Genomic DNA, 23,148 nt, shown 5'->3' with positions numbered 1-23,148 from the left:
ACTCCTGATTCCAGGGCTGGTGTTCTATCCACTGCGCCATCTAGCTGCCCCAACTAAGTGCTTATTCTAAGAGAGAACTAAAAGGTATAGGGAAATTCATGGATCCCACTCTCCATCTTACTTTTCCCTTGACTTTAGCGTCTTCATTAAATCATTTAAGTAGGTAATAATTATAAACAGTGTGAGAGAATGGCTTAGTGGATAGAAAGCTTTCTTTAAGGCCATTAAGCTACTAGCTATGTGACCCTGGGCAAGTCACTTAACCTTTTTGTGGTCTGGACAACTCTCTTGGACTATAAATTGCCCAATAATTACCAGTGGGTACTGGTAGATGCAATTTCCACACCAGGACTTGAAATGATGAAATCATAGGACGAAATTATATGCCTTGCTTAGAAAACAAATAACTAGCACAATTGACTGATCTGATTATTAACTCTTCTCTCTGTCAATACCAGGGCTTAGTGATTGCACACTGACAGATTAGTCCAGATTTGGGGGAGGGCGGGTATTGGAACCTGAAGATTAGAATCTTGATAGAATGAGGCAAGTGATTCAAAAAAGTCTTGATGGGTCTAGGAGAGACCCTGAACTGAGCATCAAGAGAATATGTCAGCATCCAGCTATAGAAGTCTAGATGGCTTGACTGTCAATATCTGGGAGCTCCAATGGAGGACAATAGGAGCTTATCTCAGTAGGCTGATGGAATACAGCATCTGGGCAGCCCAGTAGGAGAAGGCACAGACAAAATAGAAAGCTGGTATGCAGAGAATCTGGCTGGAGGTAACACAGTCTGTGGTTTACTAGAAATTCTCCAATTTCTTCTCTGGTAGATATGGAGAATAGGACAGGTAACAAGGCAAAATCTTACAAAGGGGTAGATATAGGGACATAGTTGCTGGCACTGGAATACAAAATGGAGCTCAGTCCTGATGAACAAAGCAAGATGCCAGTAACTAACTCTAAACAAACCTACAACAATCTCAGGGGCCATTTAGACCAATTTCCTACCCAAATCTGGAATTCCAACGACAACATTCCCCAACAAGTGATCATCTAATTGCTAGGAGGTTTTCTCCTCATATATGGTCATTATTCTGTAACTTCCACCCCACTGCTCATCATTAGTCAACTTGCATCTGCCCTTAATAGTCCCATTTGTACAAATGTAGGGAAAGGGATACAGGCCAAATATCACACTGCCCTCTTTCTGATGGAAGTGAATTTTTTTTAAATGATGCAGGAAAAGTATAGTTTCTGAATAATTTGTGATCTATGATAACAAACTTCAGAGTAAACAAATCAGCGGCACAATTATCAATACATTATATTTGATTTTTATTCCCTAACATAGAGAGATGATGAAAATGAGAGAATAAGACAATGCTTAAAGTGCTTCATAAATCTTAAAATGTTATAGACTTGCTTATTATTGTTGTGATGATGACAATGATGAAATTATAAATTCATTTCCACACTAATCTTATTCCTCCTGTGTTGTTTAGGATTCAATTTATTCACTGTCGCTGCCCATGAATTTGGCCATGCATTGGGATTGGCCCATTCTAGTGACCCCTCAGCACTGATGTATCCAACTTACAGGTACCAACATCCCTATGGATTCCGCCTCCCCAAGGACGATGTGAAAGGGATCCAGACATTATACGGTACAAACCCTAAACTCATCAGACAGCTAAGCACAGATGAGTGATGCAGGAATAATAACATGATTTCCAACAACTATGGGTTTTTAAGCCTTGACAATGGCTACTTAAGTAGAGATTAGTTAAGGGCAACCTTATCTCAGCCAAATTTTATATTCCTGATTAGGCAAACACCTTTGTCTTCTTAAATTTGGAATTAGGGTTGAGAATTTTTCTCCAAAGCAAGTTATACCATGAAAGGGTAAAGATGAAAAGAGAAGATTTACTTTCGCCTGGACCATCATGACTTGCTTCCTGAAATAAGATGAATACTCTATAGCAATGATCAGAGACTTACCTGTTTGCATTTAAGGGAGCTTGCATTTCTTCCAAATAGATGCTCAAGTTCAAAGGACAACATGAAGATATTAGCACACTTTGGAAGGACAGCTAATAACAACTCCACCTCTGATTCCCCATAGCAGAATAGATAAACCCACATTATAGTAGATTGAAATAGAGCCTATGACTGAGAATCAGTTCCTCTTTTCTGAGTCCTAGACCCTGCTGTACCCCCAACTAACTATACGATTTTGGACAAGTCATTTAACCTCTCTCAGCCTGTTTCTCCATCTCTACAATGAGTAAGCCTCCAAAAAGAAGGTGATCCTTAAAGGATGAAAAAGTCACATAAGTATTCTGAATATATGCAGCCAAAGGATATAGGGGACTTTTAAAAGTCAATTTTGTCAATTTTGTTTTTGAATCCTAGGACCTCGCAAAACAACTACCGAAAGACCCAATGTGCCCCATGTCCCTCCTCACAAACCATCAGACCCTGACGTCTGTGACTCCACCTCATCCTTTGATGCTGTGACAATGCTAGGAAAGGAATTGCTATTCTTCAAAGACAGGTGAGCTCAATGTGTGCCCAACATCAAAACCTACCAAGGCCCTGCTTGGTTTCAGGGATCCACATTATTTGGAAAAGTGGAGAAACATCATTGCTTCAGGAAGCCACCTACCTAAAAATAACTTGCATACTGACAAGTGACTCACATGTACCCTGGTGCTACACATCAATGACCACTGGACTCTCCCACTGATTCTCTCTCTGTTCTTCACCCTCCTCTCTCTCTCTCTCTGTAAATACCATTGCCTTGAAAGTCTACTTGAAAAACAAACAAAATAGAGTTTAGAAAACCTATGTGGTCATAAAGGAAAAAAAACTGAGAACAGAAATAGATGAGAGGAGTTTCCTTAGGGAAAAATTCAGAATCATGGGAGCATAGACTTAGAGCAGGAAGGGGTTAATCAGTCAACCAGCATTTATTAATCACCCACTATGTGCCAGACACTGGAATATTACAAGTCATCTAGTCCAATGACTTATTTTACAAATAAGGAAAACTGATGCTTAGGGGCTTTAAGTTACTTATAAGTCACATAAGTACTCAATGTCAGAGATCAGGTTTGAGCAAAGGTCTTCCCATTACTAGCTATCTAGGCAACCAGGTGGCACAGTGGAATAGAGTGCTGGACTTAGAATCAGGAGGATCTGAGTTCAAATTTGATCCCAGACACTGGGTTGCTGTGTGACCCTGGGCAAATCACGTAACTGCTGTTTGCCTCAGTTTCCTCATAGGTAAAATGGAGATAACAGTAGCATATACCCCACAGGGCTGTTATGAGGATCAAATGTGATAATAATTGTAAAGCACTTAGCACTGTGTATGGTATGTAATAGGTGCTACATAAATTTTAGCTATTGTTATCATCATCATCATCATCATTATTATTATGACTTCAAGATTTTTTCCATTGAGCTATATACCCTAAGTATCACCATAATCAATAGCATTCAGTGTGTGTACTGTGTACTGTGCTAAGCAGTGAAGATAGATATAAAGAAAGGCAAGAAACAGTTACCTGCCCCACAAGGAGCTTATATTCTAATGGTGGAGACAACATGCAAATAACTATAAATATGCTATATAGAGATATATAGTATATGTATATATGCATATAGTAAACATACATATATAGAAAAAATATAAATGTGTGTGTTGTGTGTGTATAAAATTTGAGGTAATTTACTCCTCACCTTCATCCTCCTCTTTCTCTCCATCCCCCAGGTACAAAAGCAGATTTATATCTCTCAATAGCACTAGACGGAAGAAAAGTGAGTCAGCTCTGATGCTTTACAGGGCACTGAAAAGATCCTGACTTTTTGAAGGCTGAGCCATTAGAGCAAAGTAGCCTCTCTTTATATCTTCCCTCTTTATTACCTGAATTTTCTCTTTGCATGAAACTACTTAAAAGTCCACAAATGTAGAGGTTCATCTAGTTTAACAAGCATCCAAGGTTACATGGCATCATGGAAAGAATTCTGAACTTTAATGTTCAACCTTTGAGGCAGATATGTAGCACACAGTTGACAGAGCACTGAGCCTGGAGTTAGGAAATCCTTAATTCAAATCTGGTGTCAGAAATTCACTAGCTGTGTGATCCTGGGCAAGTAAGTCACTTAACCTCTGTTGGCTTCAGTTTCCTCAACTCTAAAACAGGAATAATAATAGCACCCACCTACTTCTCAGAGTTGCTGGGAATATCAAATGAGATAGTAATTGTAAAGTGCTTAGCAAAATATCTGGCACATATTAATCACTATATCAATGTTAATTGTTGTTGTTGTTGTTGTTGTTAATTATGATATTGACTCTATGACCTACTAGTGATATAAGCTCTTAAGCAAACTCTATCTCTGTCACCTTCAGCAAGGCATTTGGGACACAGTTTACTCATTTGTAAGATGGGAGAAATAACACACACTGATTATGTCTAAGAGTTGTAAGGAAACCCAGCTATCTAAATCAAATTCATGATTATCTCTTTTCAAAATGCAAGCACTAGTTATTTGTGTGCAGATTCTGAAATATTTTTATGTACAATGTTGAATGTAAGGGGTGTGCTGTTTTTCATCTTTGTCTCAATACTTAGCACAATGCTTTATATACGGTGGGCAATTAACAAGTACTTGTTGAATGGAAATAGGGAAGATGGTCTCATGGGGTAGGGGGAGAAGAGGAAATGCTGAATTTATAGTGTCAATGACTGCTCTAGGTGGAGATAAGGCATTTGTAAAGATGGAACTGAAGGAGGGAGACAGAGAGACAGAGAGACAGAGACAAGACAGAGACAAAGTAGGGCTGAGGGCAGAGGCCTGGACACCCACGTAGGGGAATGATTCAGAAAAGGAAACTGAAGAGATGTAAGAACAGAACCAAGGGAAGTCAGTGTCACAGAGAAGAGAGGAGAATTTCAAGAGGAAGAGATGATAAGCACTGGGAAATATTTCTGAAACATCACCAAAAGGGCTGTTGGATCGAGCAGTTAAGAAGTGATTAATGGGGGCAGCTAGATGGCGCAGTGGATAGTGCACCGGCCCTGGAGTCAGGAGTACCTGAGTTCAAATCCGGCCTCAGACACTTAATACTTAACTAGCTGTGTGACCCTGAGCAAGTCACTTCACCCCAATTGCCTCACTAAAAAAAAAAAAAAAGTGATTAGTGACTTTTTTTTTTGGCGGGGCAATGAGGGTTAAGTGACTTGCCCAGGGTCACACAGCCAGTAAATGTTAAGTGTCTGAGACCAGATTTGAACTCAGGTCCTCCTGAATCCAGGGCCGGTGCTTTATCCACTGTGCCACCTAGCTGCCCCTGATTAATGACTTTTTGAATGTAATAAACATTTTTATTTATAGTTTTAGGTTCCAATTTTTAGCCCTCCTTCCTTCCCTCCTCTCCCTGGGGTGGCAAGCAATCAGATATGGATTATACATGTATGATTATGTAAAACATAACTTATTTGTCATTTTGTACAAGAAAACTTGATTAAAAGGAAAAAATGAAAGAATGAAAAATAGCATGTTTCAGTCTGTTCCATCAATATCAGTTCTTTCTTTGGAGGTGGATGGTATGTTTCATCAATAGTCCTTTGGGATTGTCTTGGGTCATTGTAGATTAATGACTTTTAAGAGAGTTGTTTTGTCAGATAGATGGAAAGGAAGCCAAATTGCAGGGGTTGAGTAGGAAGTAAGGAGGAAAGAAAGTGAAGACAGTAAGTCGAGACTGCATTTTCTAGAATGTTACAATGAAGGGGAAGAGATAATGAGATCAATAATGAGGCAAAATCAGAGTCAAGAGAAGGGATTCTTTGGTTTTGTTTTTTTAGGATGAGAAGATGAGAATATTTATAGGCAGAGGGAAAGAGCTAGTAGAGGAGACAAAAGATAAGAGAGAAGGAATTATCGGTGGACCGAAGTTCTAGGAAAAATGGAAGAGCTTATATTAAGATGGAAGGTCTGTGGGGAGAAAAAAACACCCTGAATGACTAAAAGAGAAACTGAGGCAGAACTCTGAGCCAAAGCACTTTATTAAAGGGACCTGGCCCCCTCTAATGGATTCCAGACCTTCCTCATGCCCTGAGATAGATATCCCTTCCTTCCAGTGCCTTATTTTTATAAGAGAGGTTATACAAAGTACAGAATCCTATTGGTTGGCATGACACATAAGCTAAAAATGGTATGTCAGCAGGATCACAGGTTGGGTGAAGCAAGGAATATCTCTGCTGACTAAATGGTCATATAAGATGGATGAGCTCCTCCTTAGGTTGGGCAAGAAGAGATGGTACAAGTCCTACATGGAGCGGGGAAGACTTTCCGTACCATGCCACCCATGCTTGGTTTGGTCATGGAATTTGAATGGCTATACAAATAAGTTCTATAGCTGCTAAAAAAGTAGTGAACATTATGTTAAGGCTTGAGGCATATCATGGGAGCCCTTCAATTAGAACCTGTATTTCTCTGTCATTTATACAAAATATTGATTAATAAATCATTTATTCTTATACCTATTATTAGATGATTGACTGTGTATTACTAGATGAGTATAGTAAAGTAATTGCTAACAATCACTACCCCTTATCGAATCATAATGAACTAATACTGGTTAGAGTTTGAGTAGGGGTCTATAATGAATCCTCTTTCCCAGACCAGAGGAAGGTATAGCCTTAACTTCTCCTGAACCCAGGGGAAAGCATGGGTGAAGGCAAATTTTTGCAATGTGAGGGAAGTAATATGAAGGAGATTGTATCTGAGGACTTCAATCTTCTCAGTAAAGGAGTAGAGGGGTTTAATCTGCATAGAAAAGGGGTAGGAGTTGAGTTTGGGAATTAATGAGAGAATGCTTGCTAGCCTAACTTCACTTATATCTGTTCCTTTCTCTCTTCCTACACAACCATCACCCCATTTCAAACCCTTATTAACTCTTGTTATGACTACTGAAGTAGCCTCCCCAATGGGTCTCCTTGCCTCTAGGCTATCTTTAATAGCCATATATCTCCTATTTATCTATCATCTAGCTAGCTAGTTAGTTAGCTATCTATCATCTGTCTATCTATTAATCTATCTGTCTAGTCAATCACCAACCTATCTTCAATACAACTGTCAAACATATTACTACTAAAACAGGTGGGATTACTCCCCTGTACAAGAAGCTTCAATAAGTCCCTCTTGCCTCTGGGATAAAATGCTAACTCCTCTGTTTGATATTTAAAGCCATTCCTAATCTGACTCCAACCTCTCTTTTCAAACTTAGTGTATTTTATTCTCCCTTGTAGACTCAACGTTCCTGCCAAACTAATCTACCTTTTGTCAGCAATACATGAAATTACATCTAGTGTCTATGTGCCTTTGCATAGGCATTTCCTCCCTTAATGCCCACTCCAATGGTCTCTTTCCTTATTTCTGCCGACTGAATATCTAATTCTAGTCAAGACTCAGCTTTCTCTACATGAGGCCATCCAGATCTCAAGTGTTAGTGTACTACCCCCACCCCCAAAAATATTTTGTATTTATATTACAAATAATTACTTATCCGTGTACATGTTTTCCTCAGTGGAATATAAAGTCCTACAGCTGAACCATATGGTTCAACTATCTTATAAATGGTCTTCAGTGGGCTAGCTTAGGAAATTAACCACTATGTATTTTAATAGCTCTTTCTAATGCTCCAAATAGATATTATTTCTACAAGAAAATTTGCTCTGAATTTCAAATAAATGACACACAAATAAAATTTTTGAACACAATCCATTGATAAGCCACAGATTACTGGTGTTCTTACTATAGAGCCCTTTAGAAACTCTAGCTCATAAGATTTCAGGAAGGCATTTTAACCTAGCTTGGCTACAAGATTTTCTTAAATTGTTCCATCTCTGACTTCTTGAATTTTCATATATCTAAAAGCTTTCCTGACAGAAAATGAGGAAATTCAATATGGAAATGGAATCTAGGGAAAGCAATATATTCTATCTATGATGTCATTTCCTCTCCATCATTCAACTAACATCATGCTCACCTCTCTCCTTACCTATTCATTGGACATAAAATGAAACCATTATGTACTAGGGAGATGATGATAGAAGAATGAAAATTCTTGACATTCTTTTCCATCTCCATGCAGTTCCCACATCTTGAAACCACTGATTAGTATAGCATGCTTCATTGTTTTGATGGTTTCAATGGTTCAAAAACCACCCAGGTGCAGGCTGACTGTGACGCAATTCCTTAAAGTCTCCTAGTGGTTGGGTGGGGAGGAAAGTTGTCTAACATTTCTTTAGTGGAAAGCAGTTTTTGTGACTTCTTGATTTATGATTTGGTGAGAGGCAATTAGATAGAGCAGATGATTTCAGACAACTGAGCCACACTAAGATATATTGGGGAGGGGGAAATACAGAACTAGAAAACAGGGATTTGTGGTTGTAATCACAGCTCTGTCACTAACTTCCTGATCTTTGGCAAGGTCTTTTCCTTTCTAGATCTGAGTTCCTAATCTATAGATTGAATGGGTCAGAACAAATGTTCCTTCCAGCTCTAGAATTCAACAATTTTACAATTTGAATCTCCTGTTGGCTGCTATCTCTGTATTTTGGTGAAGTCTGCCTACTATACTAGACAAAGAACAAAACATTCTTTCATGGCCCAGTAACAATGACAACCTGGGGACTTCCTGCTTGAGAAAAAGCTCCAAGTATTTGTTCACTCCCAGAACTTATTCACTCCCATTCTCCTGCTTGGAAATTCCCATCATCAACTATAAGGATATCTAAAGGATTTGGTTAATGACTAGAAATCTACAACAAAGGAGAGGAAGGAGTTAAACTAACCATGTATGAAGGAAGAGAGAAAGGAACTAGCAAATGAGAAAGATTTAAAAATTACGAAAAATGAGGTGATTAAAAGAGTAAGATTTTGAAGGAGGCAGGAGAAAATAGAGTGGTAGACAGGTGAGTTTGAAAAAAGCAGAGAGACAACTCTTGCACTGAGCCAAGGGGCAAGGGTTTTTATGATTGTTGTTCAGTAATTTCAGTCACGTGCAGGGTTAAGTGACTTGCCCAGGGTCACACAGCTAGTAAGTGTGTGAAACTAGGTTTGAACTCACACTAGGTGGCAAATTGGATAGAGAGCTGGGCATGAAGTCAGGAAGACTCATCTTCCTGAATTCAAATGTGGTCTCAGACACTTATTAGCTGTGTGACCCTGGGCAAGTCACTTAACTCTGTTTGCTTCAGTTTCCTCTTCTGTAAAATGAGCTGGAGAAGATGGCAAACCACTCCAGTATCTTTGCCAAGGAAACCTTAAATGAAGTCTTGAAGAGTCAGATATGACTGGAAAATGACTGAATAACAACAAAATAAGTCTTCTTGACTTCAGGCCCAGAACTCTACCCACTGCACCACCTATAAAGGGTATAAAGACAAAGAGTAGTATGAAATGCAGAAAGTAGATGAAGGGGGTCATGCCAGATAATCTTGCTTTTCTCAGGAAAATAGGAACAAAACTGACTCCTGACTGTGCAGTGATAAGGTCAAAGTGAGGAGAGTTGAATCTCTGTCCAGCCATGGTACCGAGTGTGCTTCGGTGGGGCAGTGTGGTGTAACAGAAAGAGCCCTGAACCGGGAATTCAAATGCTATATTTCCCAAAGCATGAGGCACTACTGGAGAATTAGCCAGGAGGTAGTCTTCCTGTATCTACACAAAGCTATAAGATGAAACTGGAATTTTGGTTTCTGATTGGTTTTTAGCCATTAATTCAAGGCCATTTGGAAATTCATTTAAATCAGAATTTTTTCCAAACAGTTCGGACCTTCATTTACATTTGCATTATTTCATACTTTGATGAACCTGTGATTACCAAGTTAGGGGCTCACCATCAAACAATGCAGTTACCAGCATCACCATAGTAACCTATCCTGTGTGTTTCTTGTCCATATCCTCCCATTAATTTTCTACCCAGTGTCCATTTGTCATTCTAGCAGCCTTCTTTTAGATCTATTGACATTGCATGATAATCAATTAATCAATAATACAGCGTTTATTAAGTGCTTACTGTTTGCTTCAGGCACTGTGCTAAGCCCTTAGGATTAAAAAGAAAAAGCAAAAATAGTCCCTGTTCTAATGGAGCTTACAATCTAATAAGAGAAATAACATAATCAGAGCATACAAGTTAAATACAGAGTAGAAGGAATATAACATTAGAAGGGATGGCCCTAGCAGCAAGCGGGACCAAGAATGGATATACTCACACAGGTCATCAGTCACTTGTCCCTTGCTCATGCTACTTAGTCAACTTCCTTTACCAATAATATAGCTCTCAGATGACATCCTTAATATACAGTTTCTATTGCATAATTATTCAGTGGTAATATGATACAGGAATAGATGTCTTACGTCTATACCCACATGTACTATCCATTGCCCTTTGGGTTAACCTCTAATTTAATTCTTCAGAGCCTTTGATATTCTGAGACACCCAGCCATGAGGCATTACTTTGAGAATACTGATGCTTAAAAAAATGGGCCTTCGTTTCAGGGGAAAGTTTATGGTAATTAAAAGAACCAGAGAGTTTTTCAAGGTTAATCTATCCTGATCTCTTCCATCTATTCTATTCTGGTTAAATCCTTTGTTCATCCCCAGTATCTGTGCAAAATATTATGTACTGATGAATCATTCTATGTGTCATCCATCCAAGGGCATAGTATAATCTGAAAAGTGGGAATTCTTTATCTATTTGGGTTTTTTTTTTCCTGCGTGGGAAGGTTAGGTCAAACTCTTTTAAGTGATTATGGATTCCATCAAGGAAGCTCTGCAATATATTTTTTTATAGTTCATGTCTTCTTTGATATTTATAATAAAGGTCACCAAAATTATCTGTGTTCTTACATCATTTAAAGCATTTTGTGTAATTTTGACATGAGCTGGGGGACGACTTATTGAAAGAGAGTTTTTAAGGTAGCCTTTTTCTCTACCAACTCAGAAGTTTTTTGTTTTTTTGGGGGGGGGTGATTTTTTTTTCTTTTTTGGTGAGGCAATTGGGGTTAAGTGACTTGCCCAGGGTCACACAGCTAGAAAGTGTTAAGTGTCTGAAGTCAGATTTGAACTCAGATCCTCCTGAATCCAGGGCTGGTGCTCTATCCACTGGGCCACCTAGCTGCCCCAACTCAGATACTTTTTTAAAAATTTAATTTATTTTATTTTCTATTTGTGGAATAAAACAAACATTTCTAGAATATATTATTAAAAAGAGAATTGTACATGATTGCACATGATTATACAAATCTATTATGTACAAATTGCTATTTCTTTTAGATATATAATAATGTTATCTTGTAAATTTCTCTTTTGTCCATCCCAAACCCTGCCCTAGTGATGGCTACCATTAGATACAGATATGTGTATATATGTAAAATCATTCTATACATACTTCTATTTATCATTTCTTTCTCTAGATGCAGATAGTGTCTTCCTTCATATGTCCTTTGTAGTTAATTTAGGTATTTATAATAGTCACAATGACTTACTTGCTCAAAGACAGTACAATATTGATGTTATTGTATATAATATTCTCTTGGTTCTGCTCATTTAACTCTTCATTATTTTGTGCAAGTCTATCCATGTTTTTCTAAGATCATCAAGCCCATCATTTCTTATAGCACAGTTATTATCACAATTATGCCACAACTTGCTCAGCCATTCCCCAATTGATGGACATACCCACAATTTCCAGTTCTTTGACACCACAAAGAGAACATATAGGTTATTTTCCATTTTTCCTCATCATCTTTGGAAATAGACCTAATAGTAGTATTTCTGGGTCAAAGGATATAAGCAGTTTAATAAGTCTTTGGGCATAATTCCAAATTTCTCTCCAAAATAGTTTTATCACAAAGCAATTCCAAAAGACTTGTGATGGGAAATGCTCTCCACATCCAGAAAAAGAACTATGGAGTTTACAGTATACTATTTTCACTTTATTTGTTATTATTTTTTCCTTTCTTCTGGTTTTCCCTTTTGTTCTGATTCTTCTTTTACAACATGACTAATATGGAAACATGTATAACATGATTGTGTGTGTATACATACATATATAGTTTATATATGTATGTATGTGTATGTGTATATATAGAGAGATATATATACATATATATACATATACCTGATTGCTTGCCATCTTGGGGAGGAGGGGAGGGAATGGAGGGAGAAAAATTTGGAACTCAAAACCTTACCAAAATGAATGTTGAAAACAATCTTTACATGTAATTTGAAAATAAATACTACGGAGACAACAAAGAAAAAAAACAATTGGATCAGTTCACAATTCCACCACCAATAACTTAATGTCCCAATTTTTCCACATCTCATCTAACATTTATAGCTTTCCACTTCAATCATTTGTTTCTATGATTTGTTCTTTAACCCATTCATTCTTTTTTTTTTTTTTAGTGAGGCAATTGGGGTTAAGTGACTTGCCCAGGGTCACACAGCTAGTAAGTGTTAAGTGTCTGAGGCTGGATTTGAACTCAGGTACTCCTGACTCCAGGGCCGATGCTCCATCCACTGTGCCAGCTAACTGCCCCCTGATCCATTCATTCTTTAAGATTAGTTGTTTAATCTCCAACTAATAAAATAACCAATTGGTTAATTTGATTTTTTAAAAAGACAGAAAAAAATCAAATCACTGGTATAAAAAATTAAAAGGGTGAATATACCACTAATGAAGGCAAAATTAAAGCAATTATAAGGAGGCATTTTGCCCAATTATATGATAATAAATCTAACAATTTAAGTGATATCTGAGAATCTCTCTATAAATATTTTGATGACACTGAGAATCCTTTTTTCACCCCTGATCTTACTAGGAAGGCTCCTAGCTTATCATTCCCTTACAAATAATGGTTGCTTGTGGTTTCAGATAAATGCTTTTTATCAATTTAAGGGAAAATCCATTTATATCTCTACTTTCAAGGGTTTTTTTAATAGAAATTTGTTGTACTTTATCAAAAGCTTCTTTCTGCACCTAGCAGTATAATCAATATTTTTTAAAATGTTATTATTGATATAATCAATTATGTTAATCATTTTCCTTATGTTAAACCATCCCTGTATTCCTCATATAAATCCTACTTGGTCATAATGTATAGTCTTTATAATATTTAAGTATAATATTTTTGCTAGCATTTTATTTTGGATTTTTAATCCATATTCATAAATGAAATTGGCCTATAATTTTCTTTCTCTGTTTTTATTCTTCTTTGTTTAGGTACCAGTATCATATTTGTTTTATAAAATGTTTGGTAGGATCCCTTCTTTACCTATTATTCCAAACAATTTATTTAATATTGGACTTAGTCAATCTTTATTTGTTTGATAGACTTCATCTTTAAATCCATCTGGTCCTGGTGCTTCTTTATTAGGCAGCTCATTTATGGACTGTTCAATTTCTTTTTCTAAAATGGGTCTATTTACATACTCTATTTCCTATTCTGCTAATATAGACAATTTATATTTTTGTAAACATTCTTCCATTTCACTTAAATTCTTAAATTTATTGGAATAAAATTAAGCAATATAACTTCTTATAATTGCTTTACTTTCATCCTCATTAGTGGTATAGTCACCCTTTTCATTTTTAGTACTAGTGATTTGGTTTTTTTCTCTTTTTTAAATCAAATTAACCAATGGTTTATCTATTTTGTTGATTTTTCTCATGAAACCTACTCCTTGTTTTATTTATTAATTCAATGGTGTGTTTTACTCTCAATGTTATTAATCTCACCTTTAATTTTTAGGATTTTCAATTTAGTGTTTAATTGGGGATTTTTGCTTGTTCTGTTTTTAGTTTTTTAATTTCATACCCAATTCATTTGTCTGCTCTCACTCTTTTTTATTGATATAAGCAATTAGAAATATAAATTTTCTCTGATGACCACATTTGCTGTATTCCATAGATTTTGATATGTTGTCTCATTATTTGCATTATCTTCAATGAAATTATTGATTGTTTCTATGATTTGTTCTATAACCCACTCATTCTTTAAGATTAGATTATTTAATCTCCATGTTTCTGTGGTCCCTTATTAAATATAATTTTATCACATTGTGATCTGAAAAGGATACTTTTAATATGTCTGCTTTTCTTCTTTTAACTATAAATTTTTTAATGTACTAATATATGGTCAATCTTTGTAAAGTACCCTGATCCACTAAGATCCATTCCATTCTCTCCAGATAGCTATCCAATTTAGCTTATCTAAAATTCTATTCACTTCCTTGACTTCCTTTTTATTTGTTTTTCAGTTAGATTTATCATCAGTTCCTTTTTTAGAGTCAACAAATAAGCACAGAAGATTCCCAAACCCTCTTTATATTTTACTTGGTTGTATGGTAGTAAAGATGTAGTCACTTGTAGAACATTTGTGAAAGCTTATATATGTTTGCAGGGCAATGAGGATTAAGTGACTTGCCCAGGGTCATACAACTAGTAAGTGTTAATTGTCTGAGGCCAGATTTGAACTCAGGTACTCCTGAATCCAGGGTCACTGCTTTATCCACTGCACCACCTAGCTGCCCCCTCTCCCATATTTTCATAAATAATATCCTCAATGTGTACAGAGATTATTCTCATAAAAATTATGTAGAAATGGGAAAGTGGACATATTGTTGAATGCAATAATATTTCTTCAGCATTTTGAAACAATAAGTTTTTTATTTCATTTTTTCCAAGTCTTTTATGCTTTTCTGTTTTTAGATATGTTGAGATCCTTCAGTGATCTCAAAATTATGCTACCTCCAATACAAACATCCCATGAATACTCTATCTTGTCGAACTTTTCTTCCCATCTTTGCTCTGTATCAATGTCTGTTTTATTCATTTCCTATTTTTTCATCAATAGTTGTTTAAACAGGTCAGATTGGAATTGTATTGATTAACTTTTACAATTTTTCTGGCATTTATTTTTATCTTTGCTCTAACTAATCATTGGCCTGACTGTATACAGAAAACAGCTGGCCTGGAAATCACTACTATGTTACCATTTAGTCATTTCCTATTTGTTAAATTATGATTGCTGTTTTGTCATGTTATTTGACACTTGTTATATTCAGTACCTCCTGATTCTCTTCTTCTTTTTTTTTTTTTAGTGAGGCAATTGGGGTTAAATGACTTGCCCAGGGTCACACAGCTAGTAAGTGTTAAGTGTCTGAGGCCCGATTTGAACTCAGGTATTCCGGACTCCAGGGCCGGTGCTCCATCCACTGTGCCACCTAGCTGCCCCATGACTCTCTTCTTAAAGAACATATTCATAATGTATGGGAATGAGGCTTCTGGGCAGTCTATGGCCTTTGGTCTTGCTCATTTTATATTTTTGTTCATTTGTATTTGCTCATTTGTATTCTAGGATCTTTCTTTTCTTTTCTTTTTTCTTTTTCTTTCTTTCTTTTTTTTTTTTTGGTGAGGCAATTGGGGTTAAGTGACTTGCCTAGAGTCACATAGCCAGTAAGTGTCAAGTGTCTGAGGCCAGATTTGAACTCAGATCCTCCTGACTCCAGGGCTGGTGCCCTATCCGCTGTGCCACCTAGCTGCCCCTCTAGGATCATTTTTTCAACATTTTTTACTGTCCTCCCATATGTGCACATTTGCATTGAAGTTACTTAATATTAGAGTATATATTAATTTAATTTGGAGTCTTATCAAGTTCTTCATAGAATTCCATCTCCTTCTCAAATTCTTTAAGAGATGTAGGCATATAGGCTACATTTATCTTAATTGTGGTATCTTTACAATAGGTTATAATGAACACTATAATACAAGATAACCAACTGTCCCATTAACTGATTTTTGTCACTTTTGAACAACAGTGATAAAAACCAACTTTGCCCACTTCAGTGGCATAATATAGTGAGTAGAATGCTGGACTTGAAGACCTAGATTCAAATCATATCAGAGGGGCAGCTAAGTGGTGCAGTGGGTAGAGCACTGGCCCTGGATTCAGAAGGACTTGAGTTCAAATCCAGCCTCAGACACTTAACACTTACTAGCTGTGGGACCCTGGGCAAGTCACTTAACCCTCATTGTCCCACAAAAAAAAAGAAAAAGAAAAAAAAATCATATCACAGACATTTACTATCTGTGTTACTCGGGGCAAGTCAATTAACTTCTCAATGCCTCAATTTTCTCATCTGTAAAAATGAAGAAGTTGTTCTTAAGAGGCACTACGATCCCTTCTGGACCTACATCTATATCTATAATCCTGTGATCTTTTATTTGTATCATCAACAAGAACCTGCAATCCATCTTCCCATCAAATTCCCTTTGGTCTTCTAGTCTCATTAGTAGACAAAATATGAAGATTGTTATAATTTAACATGTCCAGTAGCATGTCCACTCTTTGGTCTACCTCATTTTCCAACATTCTGCTGATGGTATTTCAGAAGCAAAAAGAAAGCTCAATGTTCTACTGCTGGCGCTGCAGAATCAGAGTATGGTTCCAACTGGAACTGGAAGCAAAAAATAGAAATTGCCATTCCTGCAAATTTAATCGAGATTAAGCAATCATTCACACTGAATCAGTCCTTCATGCACATTCATTCATTTATCGCACATACACAAACACACACACACATACACACACACACACACAGAAAGAATTGAGAACTTTTTATTCTGAATCCATCTAGTTAGTGACTCCTTGGGGATCCATTGTTGTTTTATCTATTTAATGTTGGCAAAATGGTGTAATTAGAATAGCACTGGGGTAGAGCCAGGAGATCACAGTTTCTGTGACCCAAAACAAATCACTTCATCCATGAGGTCTCAGTTTCCTCAACTATAAGATGATTATGTTGAACTAAATAATTTCTAAGGTCCCCTCTAACTCTGGGTCCTATTATTCTAAATGGCTGGCTACTTAACCTGAATTGTTTTACTTTCCAAGTCTGAACATGTTATTCAATAGATTTTTCATTCCATGTTTAATTGCAGTCTAAATCCCCAGGATTAAAATGGTATAAATCTGAGATCATTTTTGTGGACAATTATATAAATTACCACCTGATCTACTATTACTGTAATTGTGATTGCTGTAGGTAATAATCAACAAATTCCCTCGAGTTAGTGTTCCTTAATTATATAGATTATAAATAATAATATTCTTTAAATGAAAGGATCATAGATTTAGAGTTAAAGGGGACCTTAGAACTCATATAATCAAATATCTTCATTTTTTAGATGAGGAAACTTGATCTCAATGACGTTAAGTAACTTATCTATGGTTAAACAGGTAGTACAAATTAAAAGTGGGATCTGAATATGGTTCTTTCTGACTTCTCACACTCTAGTTGCTATGTCATTTTGCCTCTATTTTATATGTTTAGTATATGTGACTTTATGAAATATTGCAAAGAAACAAAAACAGGAAAGGGAAATCCACAAAATAGGATGGAGGCAATGTAGTTATATTTGTATCTTCCCCTGGTGCCAACCCATCAATTAATTAATTAAGATTCATTAAGCACCTACAATGTGAAGGAACTCGGCTCATCCTGGGGATACAAAAACAAAGTGAGATGATTCCTACCCTCAAGGAGCTTAAATATTAGCAAAGTACATTACATGGAGTAACCAAGTAATAAATATTCACTAAATTGAATTGAATGATGGCATATTGGATACAGATTCTTTGAATAAGAGAACTTAAACTAGGGTGGAATGACCAGTACTTTGTCCCACAACACCAATATCCAGGGATATGTCTTCTCCCCTCAGCAAAATAAATACCATTGGCCCCGTGTCTCATGCTCCATAGCCCAAAACTATACACAACACAATCCTACTTCCCATTCTCAGGGTCCTGACATAATGTTGACCTTCCCCAAGACCGACATTATATTCCAATTTGGGAGTACAGTTCAGATTCTCTAAGGAATGGACTACCCTTCTACCAATACAATTACAGCAATGATTATATTTTCTTCTGTGCCACCACTATAAATGCTATTTCCCATCCTCCATCTGTTTTTGCCTCAGGTGAAATGTCTAGCTATGGACATGCATCATCATTATCACCATCACTGTCTTCAAAATCACACCTACCATTTACATAATGGTTTAGGATTTCCAAAGTGTTTTCCAGGGATTGATTTTTCTTCCATTGTTTCACGACACAATATATTTTTCTGGGTTTTTAATTAAGTAAGAAAAGAGAGAAAAAGAAATAATGGTGTGTGGGGGGGGGTAAGTTGTATCAAGAAACTGGTTACAAATCAGTCAGTCAATAAAAATGTATTAAGTGCTTTCCATATGTCAAATACTTTGATAAGTGCTGAGAATTTTTTTAAAAAACAAAAGACATTCCCTATCCTGAAAAAACTCATAGTCTGATGGGGAAGACAAGCAAGCTAATATGTAAAAACAAGCTATATACAGAACAAATTATGAATAATTAAGAGAAGAAAGTCAAGAATGCTTCTGAGTTATAAAATGAGATAGGTAAAATAGATGGCCTCCAGGAGTCATTCTAAATCTAAATCCATGATTCTGTTAGCTTATTAAATGTGTAGCCAAAAATCTCAACAAAACAAAAAGTCATTCTGAGCTTAGGACATCCCAAGCTGCCTAGCCAAAAGAGATTCCACAGTGGTTTGAAGTTTGTTTTATTCCAGATTCAAGTCATATCTCTTATCAGCTGTTTTTCTTTTTTACCTTGTGGTGATTGTAACCAATAGGATTTTCTGGAGACGGCAAGTTCACCTGACAGCCGGAATCAGGCCCAGTACCATCACCAGCTCCTTTCCCCAGCTCATGTCAAATGTGGATGCTGCTTATGAAGTGACTGAGAAGGGCATAGCTTTCTTTTTCAAAGGTACCCAAACAAACTCCCTACCACTTGGAAAAATTCAGTGGCAGTAGTGAGAAAGCCCATGTACTTGAAGCGTTAAGTGCTAGAGATGTTTGTTCAGTGATGGAGAAGAAAGGATCCTTGTTGCTCTCTGCCTGTGCGATTATTAGTTAAGTTCCTTAAGTATAATATCATTAAGATAAAGATAATAATGACCATCAAAAACAGAAGCCCATATCTACATGTAGTACTATACTAGTCACATGATGATTTAGACATGGCTCCTGGCCCAGAGAGATAGCACATAGAGGAGGCAATAAAGGACTGGATTTGGGCCTGGGTTCAAATCTCAGTTTGCCATCTGTGTTAGCTGTAATAAGTCACTTAAATATTCAAGGCCCAAGTTTCCTCATTTGAAAAATTATGGGATTAGACCAGATGATGACTAGAGGGAACCATCCAGACCTAAATCTATGTTCTTACAACATGTCCAAGAGTTCTTTTAAGAATAATATAAGGGGCAGCTAGGTGGCGCAGTGGATAAAGCACCGGCCCTGGATTCAGAAGGACCTGAGTTCAAATCCGGCCTCAGACATTTGACACTTACTAGATGTGTGACCCTGGGCAAGTCACTTAACCCCAAATGCCTCACCAAAAAAAAAAAAAAAAAGAATAATATAGGGGCAGCTAGGTGGTGCAGTGGATAGAGCACCAGCCCTGGATTCAGGAGTACCTGAGTTCGAATCCAGCCTCAGACACTTAACACTCACTAGCTGTGTGACCCTGGGCAAGTCACTTAACCCCAATTGCCTCACCAAAAAAAAAAAAAAGAATAATATAGACAAGGGGGCAACTAGGTGGTACAGTAGATAAAGCACCATCCATGGATTCAGGAGGACCTGAGGTCAAATCCAACCTCAGACACTTGACACTTAATAGCTGTGTGACCCTGGGCAAGTTACTTAACTCTCATTGCCCCACAAAAAAAAAATAAAAAGAATAATATAGACAGTTATGCTAAAGAAATCTGAGTAAATGAACTAATATTGGGCCCCTGCAGAAATTAATATGAAATAATAACTCTTATTTATATAGCACTTTAAATTTTACAAAATGCTTTTCTCATAACCCTGTCAAGTTCTTGCAACAATTATTATTATTGTCATTTTATAGATTAGGAAAGTGAGGCACAATGGTATCTTTCTCAAACCAGTGCTTTTTTCTCACTTACTATAATGCCCACGTTTGGTAACAGCAAAGGAGGGATTCAGTGTGATATTGTGGGAAATATTCAAATTTCAGCTCTGGTACTACTTGTGTGACCTTGCAAAAGTCACTTCACATCTTTGGGCTTTGACTTATGACCATATCTTATAATCCTATGGTGTTTGCATTTCATCTCTCTATGGCTCCCACAGGGGACAGCTAAGTGACACAGTGGATAAAGTGGAGTCAGGAAGACTCATCTACCTAAATTCTGATCTGATCTTAGACACTCATGTGACCCTGGATAAATCACTTGACCCTGTTTGCCTCAGATTCCTTATCTGCAAAATGAATTGGAAAGGGAAATGGCAACGTACTCCAATGCCTTTGCCAAGAAAATCTCAACTAGAGTCACAAAAAGTCAGACAAGACTGAAAAATGACTGAATAAAATGGTCTCACAAAATTCTGAGAATGGAAAATGGCTAGAGATGTAAGATAGCTTGAATGAGTTAAAAGTCTATAAGAACTGATTGTGTGACATGAGACATACTGGCAAAAAATAGCCCAGAATGGCATGCCCAAACAAAGAAGGTTCTGTACTACAAGAGCAAAGCAGAATTGCAGCAGCTCAAAAGAAATGTGAGATTTGAAAATTTAGGAAATCCACCTGAAATGTTCACATGGACTATTTGTGCCCAACCTGTGGTAGAGCATTGTGAGCTCATATTGGTCTGATGAGCCACCTTCGGACATGCTGTAACTTGACTCTAACATAGTGATGTCATTTTTGGTCCTCTTTGAGAGCAAAGGACAACAACCAACCAACCAAGCTATTGTTAATATTACTAGAGGAAAGTCCCCACCTAGAGGTATAGCTAAGCATCTTCCCACATTCCCAGACCTATACTTGCTAGTCAAGAGTCTTTCTAGAGCAAGAGTTCTAGGTACTCTTAGGGGTTATAGCCAGGAAAACTGCAGAGGCAGTTTTCCTTCATTAGGACACTGACCCGTGTTTTCAGAAGGGAGGTAGGATTTCTAAATCACTTTGAATGACAAAAGGACCATACATGTATGCTATACTGTCTCTCCAGCCAAAAGGGAAGATGCCCTTTGTGAGGGGAACCAAAAAGGATTTAATAGGTATAGGAAACAGTGCTTCCTCAGGGGAAAGCACAGTGAAGCGGTACATTGCTTTATTTCTTTGTAAAAACTCTTCGTTCTGTGCACAGGTCCTCACTATTGGATAACAAGAGGATTTCAAATGCAGGGTCCTCCCAGGACCATCTATGACTTTGGGTTCCCCAGGCATGTGCAGCAAATAGATGCAGCTGTCTACCTACGGGAACCCCGGAAGACTCTCTTCTTTGTTGGGGAGGACTACTACAGGTACTTTGACCACCCCCTTTTTCTTTTAATCTAGCCAATGGTATTTTATTTCACTGGATTGAAAATCCTATTATGAAGAAGAATGTGGAATATTTAGTGAATCAGCTGAATGACCCAGACCACTTATGCATCATTTGCTGCCTCCCCTGACTGAGTCTGGGGCTGAAACACCCAGCTGAGAAATGAAAAATTCACTCAATAATGCCATTGTTCGGTATCTAGGAGACCAATGTGCCAGATGTTTCAATATGCTAACTAAATGTAAAACAATGAGTGTAAAAACTCAGAAATTACCATTTGGGAATAACATGAACAAAAATGATAAGATCACAAGTTAAGAGATAGAAGAGGCAGTATAATCCAATGACCTCATTTTACAAAAGAGTAGCTCAGGCCAGAGAAGGTAAGTGACAAGGTCACAAAGGTGTGGCAGAACTGAATTCCAACCCAGGTTTCTGACTCCATGTACAGTTTTCTTTTCATCTACCTACCTATCAGTAAGACTTTGGTTCAGCAATAATGTCAGGTATATTACCCAACTCCTTGTATTTGGGGGAATATTAATCAGCTGCAGAGCTCTGTGGAGGAAATGTGCTACTTAAAAGGAAACAGACTATTTACTAATTGACATAAATAAGCAATGAAAATTGAGGACTGACTGTGAAGGAAGACCTGTGTTCAGGTCCTGCCTCTTACCCTTTCTAGCTTTGTGACCAATGGCAAGTTATTTAACCTCTCAGGCCCCCCAGCCAATGTATGTACATGTCTATGCATGTATGCATGTATATGTGTGTTTGTGTATATGTGTATGTATATATATCACAAACCAATTCAACAAGCATTAATTAAGTACCTACTATGTGCCAGACACTGTGCTAAACACTTGTTTAGTCATTTCAATCATGTCCAACTCTTCATTTTCCCAATTCAACAAGCATTAATTAAGTACCTACTATGTGCCAGACACTGTGCTAAACACTTGTTTAGTCATTTCAATCATGTCCAACTCTTCATTTTCCCATTTGGGGTTTCCTTGCTACTAGAGTGGTTTGCCATTTCCTTCTCCAGCTCATTTTACTGATGAGGAACTGAGGCCAATAGGGTTAAGTGACTTGCTCAGGGTCATACAACTAGTAAATGTCTGAGACCAGATTCGGACTCAGGTCCTTCTGACTCCAGGGCCAATACTTTCTTCACTATGTCACCTGGCTGCCTTAGCACTAAACACTAATGATACAAAGAAGGCAAAAACATGCCCTCAAGAAGCTCGTGAGGAGGGGAACAAGAGCCAGTTGTCAATCTGCCTCAACAGAGGCATATTTTCCATGTAGAAGAAACCATAGGTCCAAATTTCTACCTTCTCAGAGGCCATCTGATCCAACCTATATTTGAATAAGAATCCTTTCTGCAATATCCTCAAGGGGTACTAAAGCCATCCAGTCTTTACTTGAAGACTTCCAGTGATGGGGAATTCACTACCTCCCTAAAAAGTCATTTCTTTGATTCACTATAATTGTTAGCAACTTTTTTCCATATATCAAGCCAAATTTGCTTCTTTGCACCATCTACTCATCCTTCCCTCTGGAATGAAGCAAAATAAGTTTGACCCCTTTTGCATTTGGAAAGCCTTTCAAATACTTACATAGTTATATCTATTGGTGATAAATTAAAATTA

General features: G+C 37.2%; 1 protein-coding gene across 1 annotated transcript in view; it reads left to right on the top strand.

Moving 5' to 3' along the window:
- MMP20 (matrix metallopeptidase 20) overlaps nt 1-23,148 on the top strand; it is a 55,704-nt gene that overhangs the window by 17,142 nt on the left and 15,414 nt on the right. Inside the window, exons 5-8 of the mRNA XM_043996819.1 lie at nt 1,506-1,667; nt 2,416-2,557; nt 18,767-18,903; nt 21,317-21,473. Coding sequence (XP_043852754.1) covers nt 1,506-1,667; nt 2,416-2,557; nt 18,767-18,903; nt 21,317-21,473 — 598 coding nt within the window. The remainder of the gene's footprint in view (nt 1-1,505; nt 1,668-2,415; nt 2,558-18,766; nt 18,904-21,316; nt 21,474-23,148) is intronic.

The sequence above is a fragment of the Dromiciops gliroides genome, chromosome 3 (assembly GCF_019393635.1).
Source record: "Dromiciops gliroides isolate mDroGli1 chromosome 3, mDroGli1.pri, whole genome shotgun sequence".
NCBI lineage: Eukaryota > Metazoa > Chordata > Mammalia > Microbiotheria > Microbiotheriidae > Dromiciops > Dromiciops gliroides.
The sequence above is the reverse complement of the archived record's forward strand: the minus strand, read 5'-3'. Positions and strand labels throughout refer to the sequence as shown.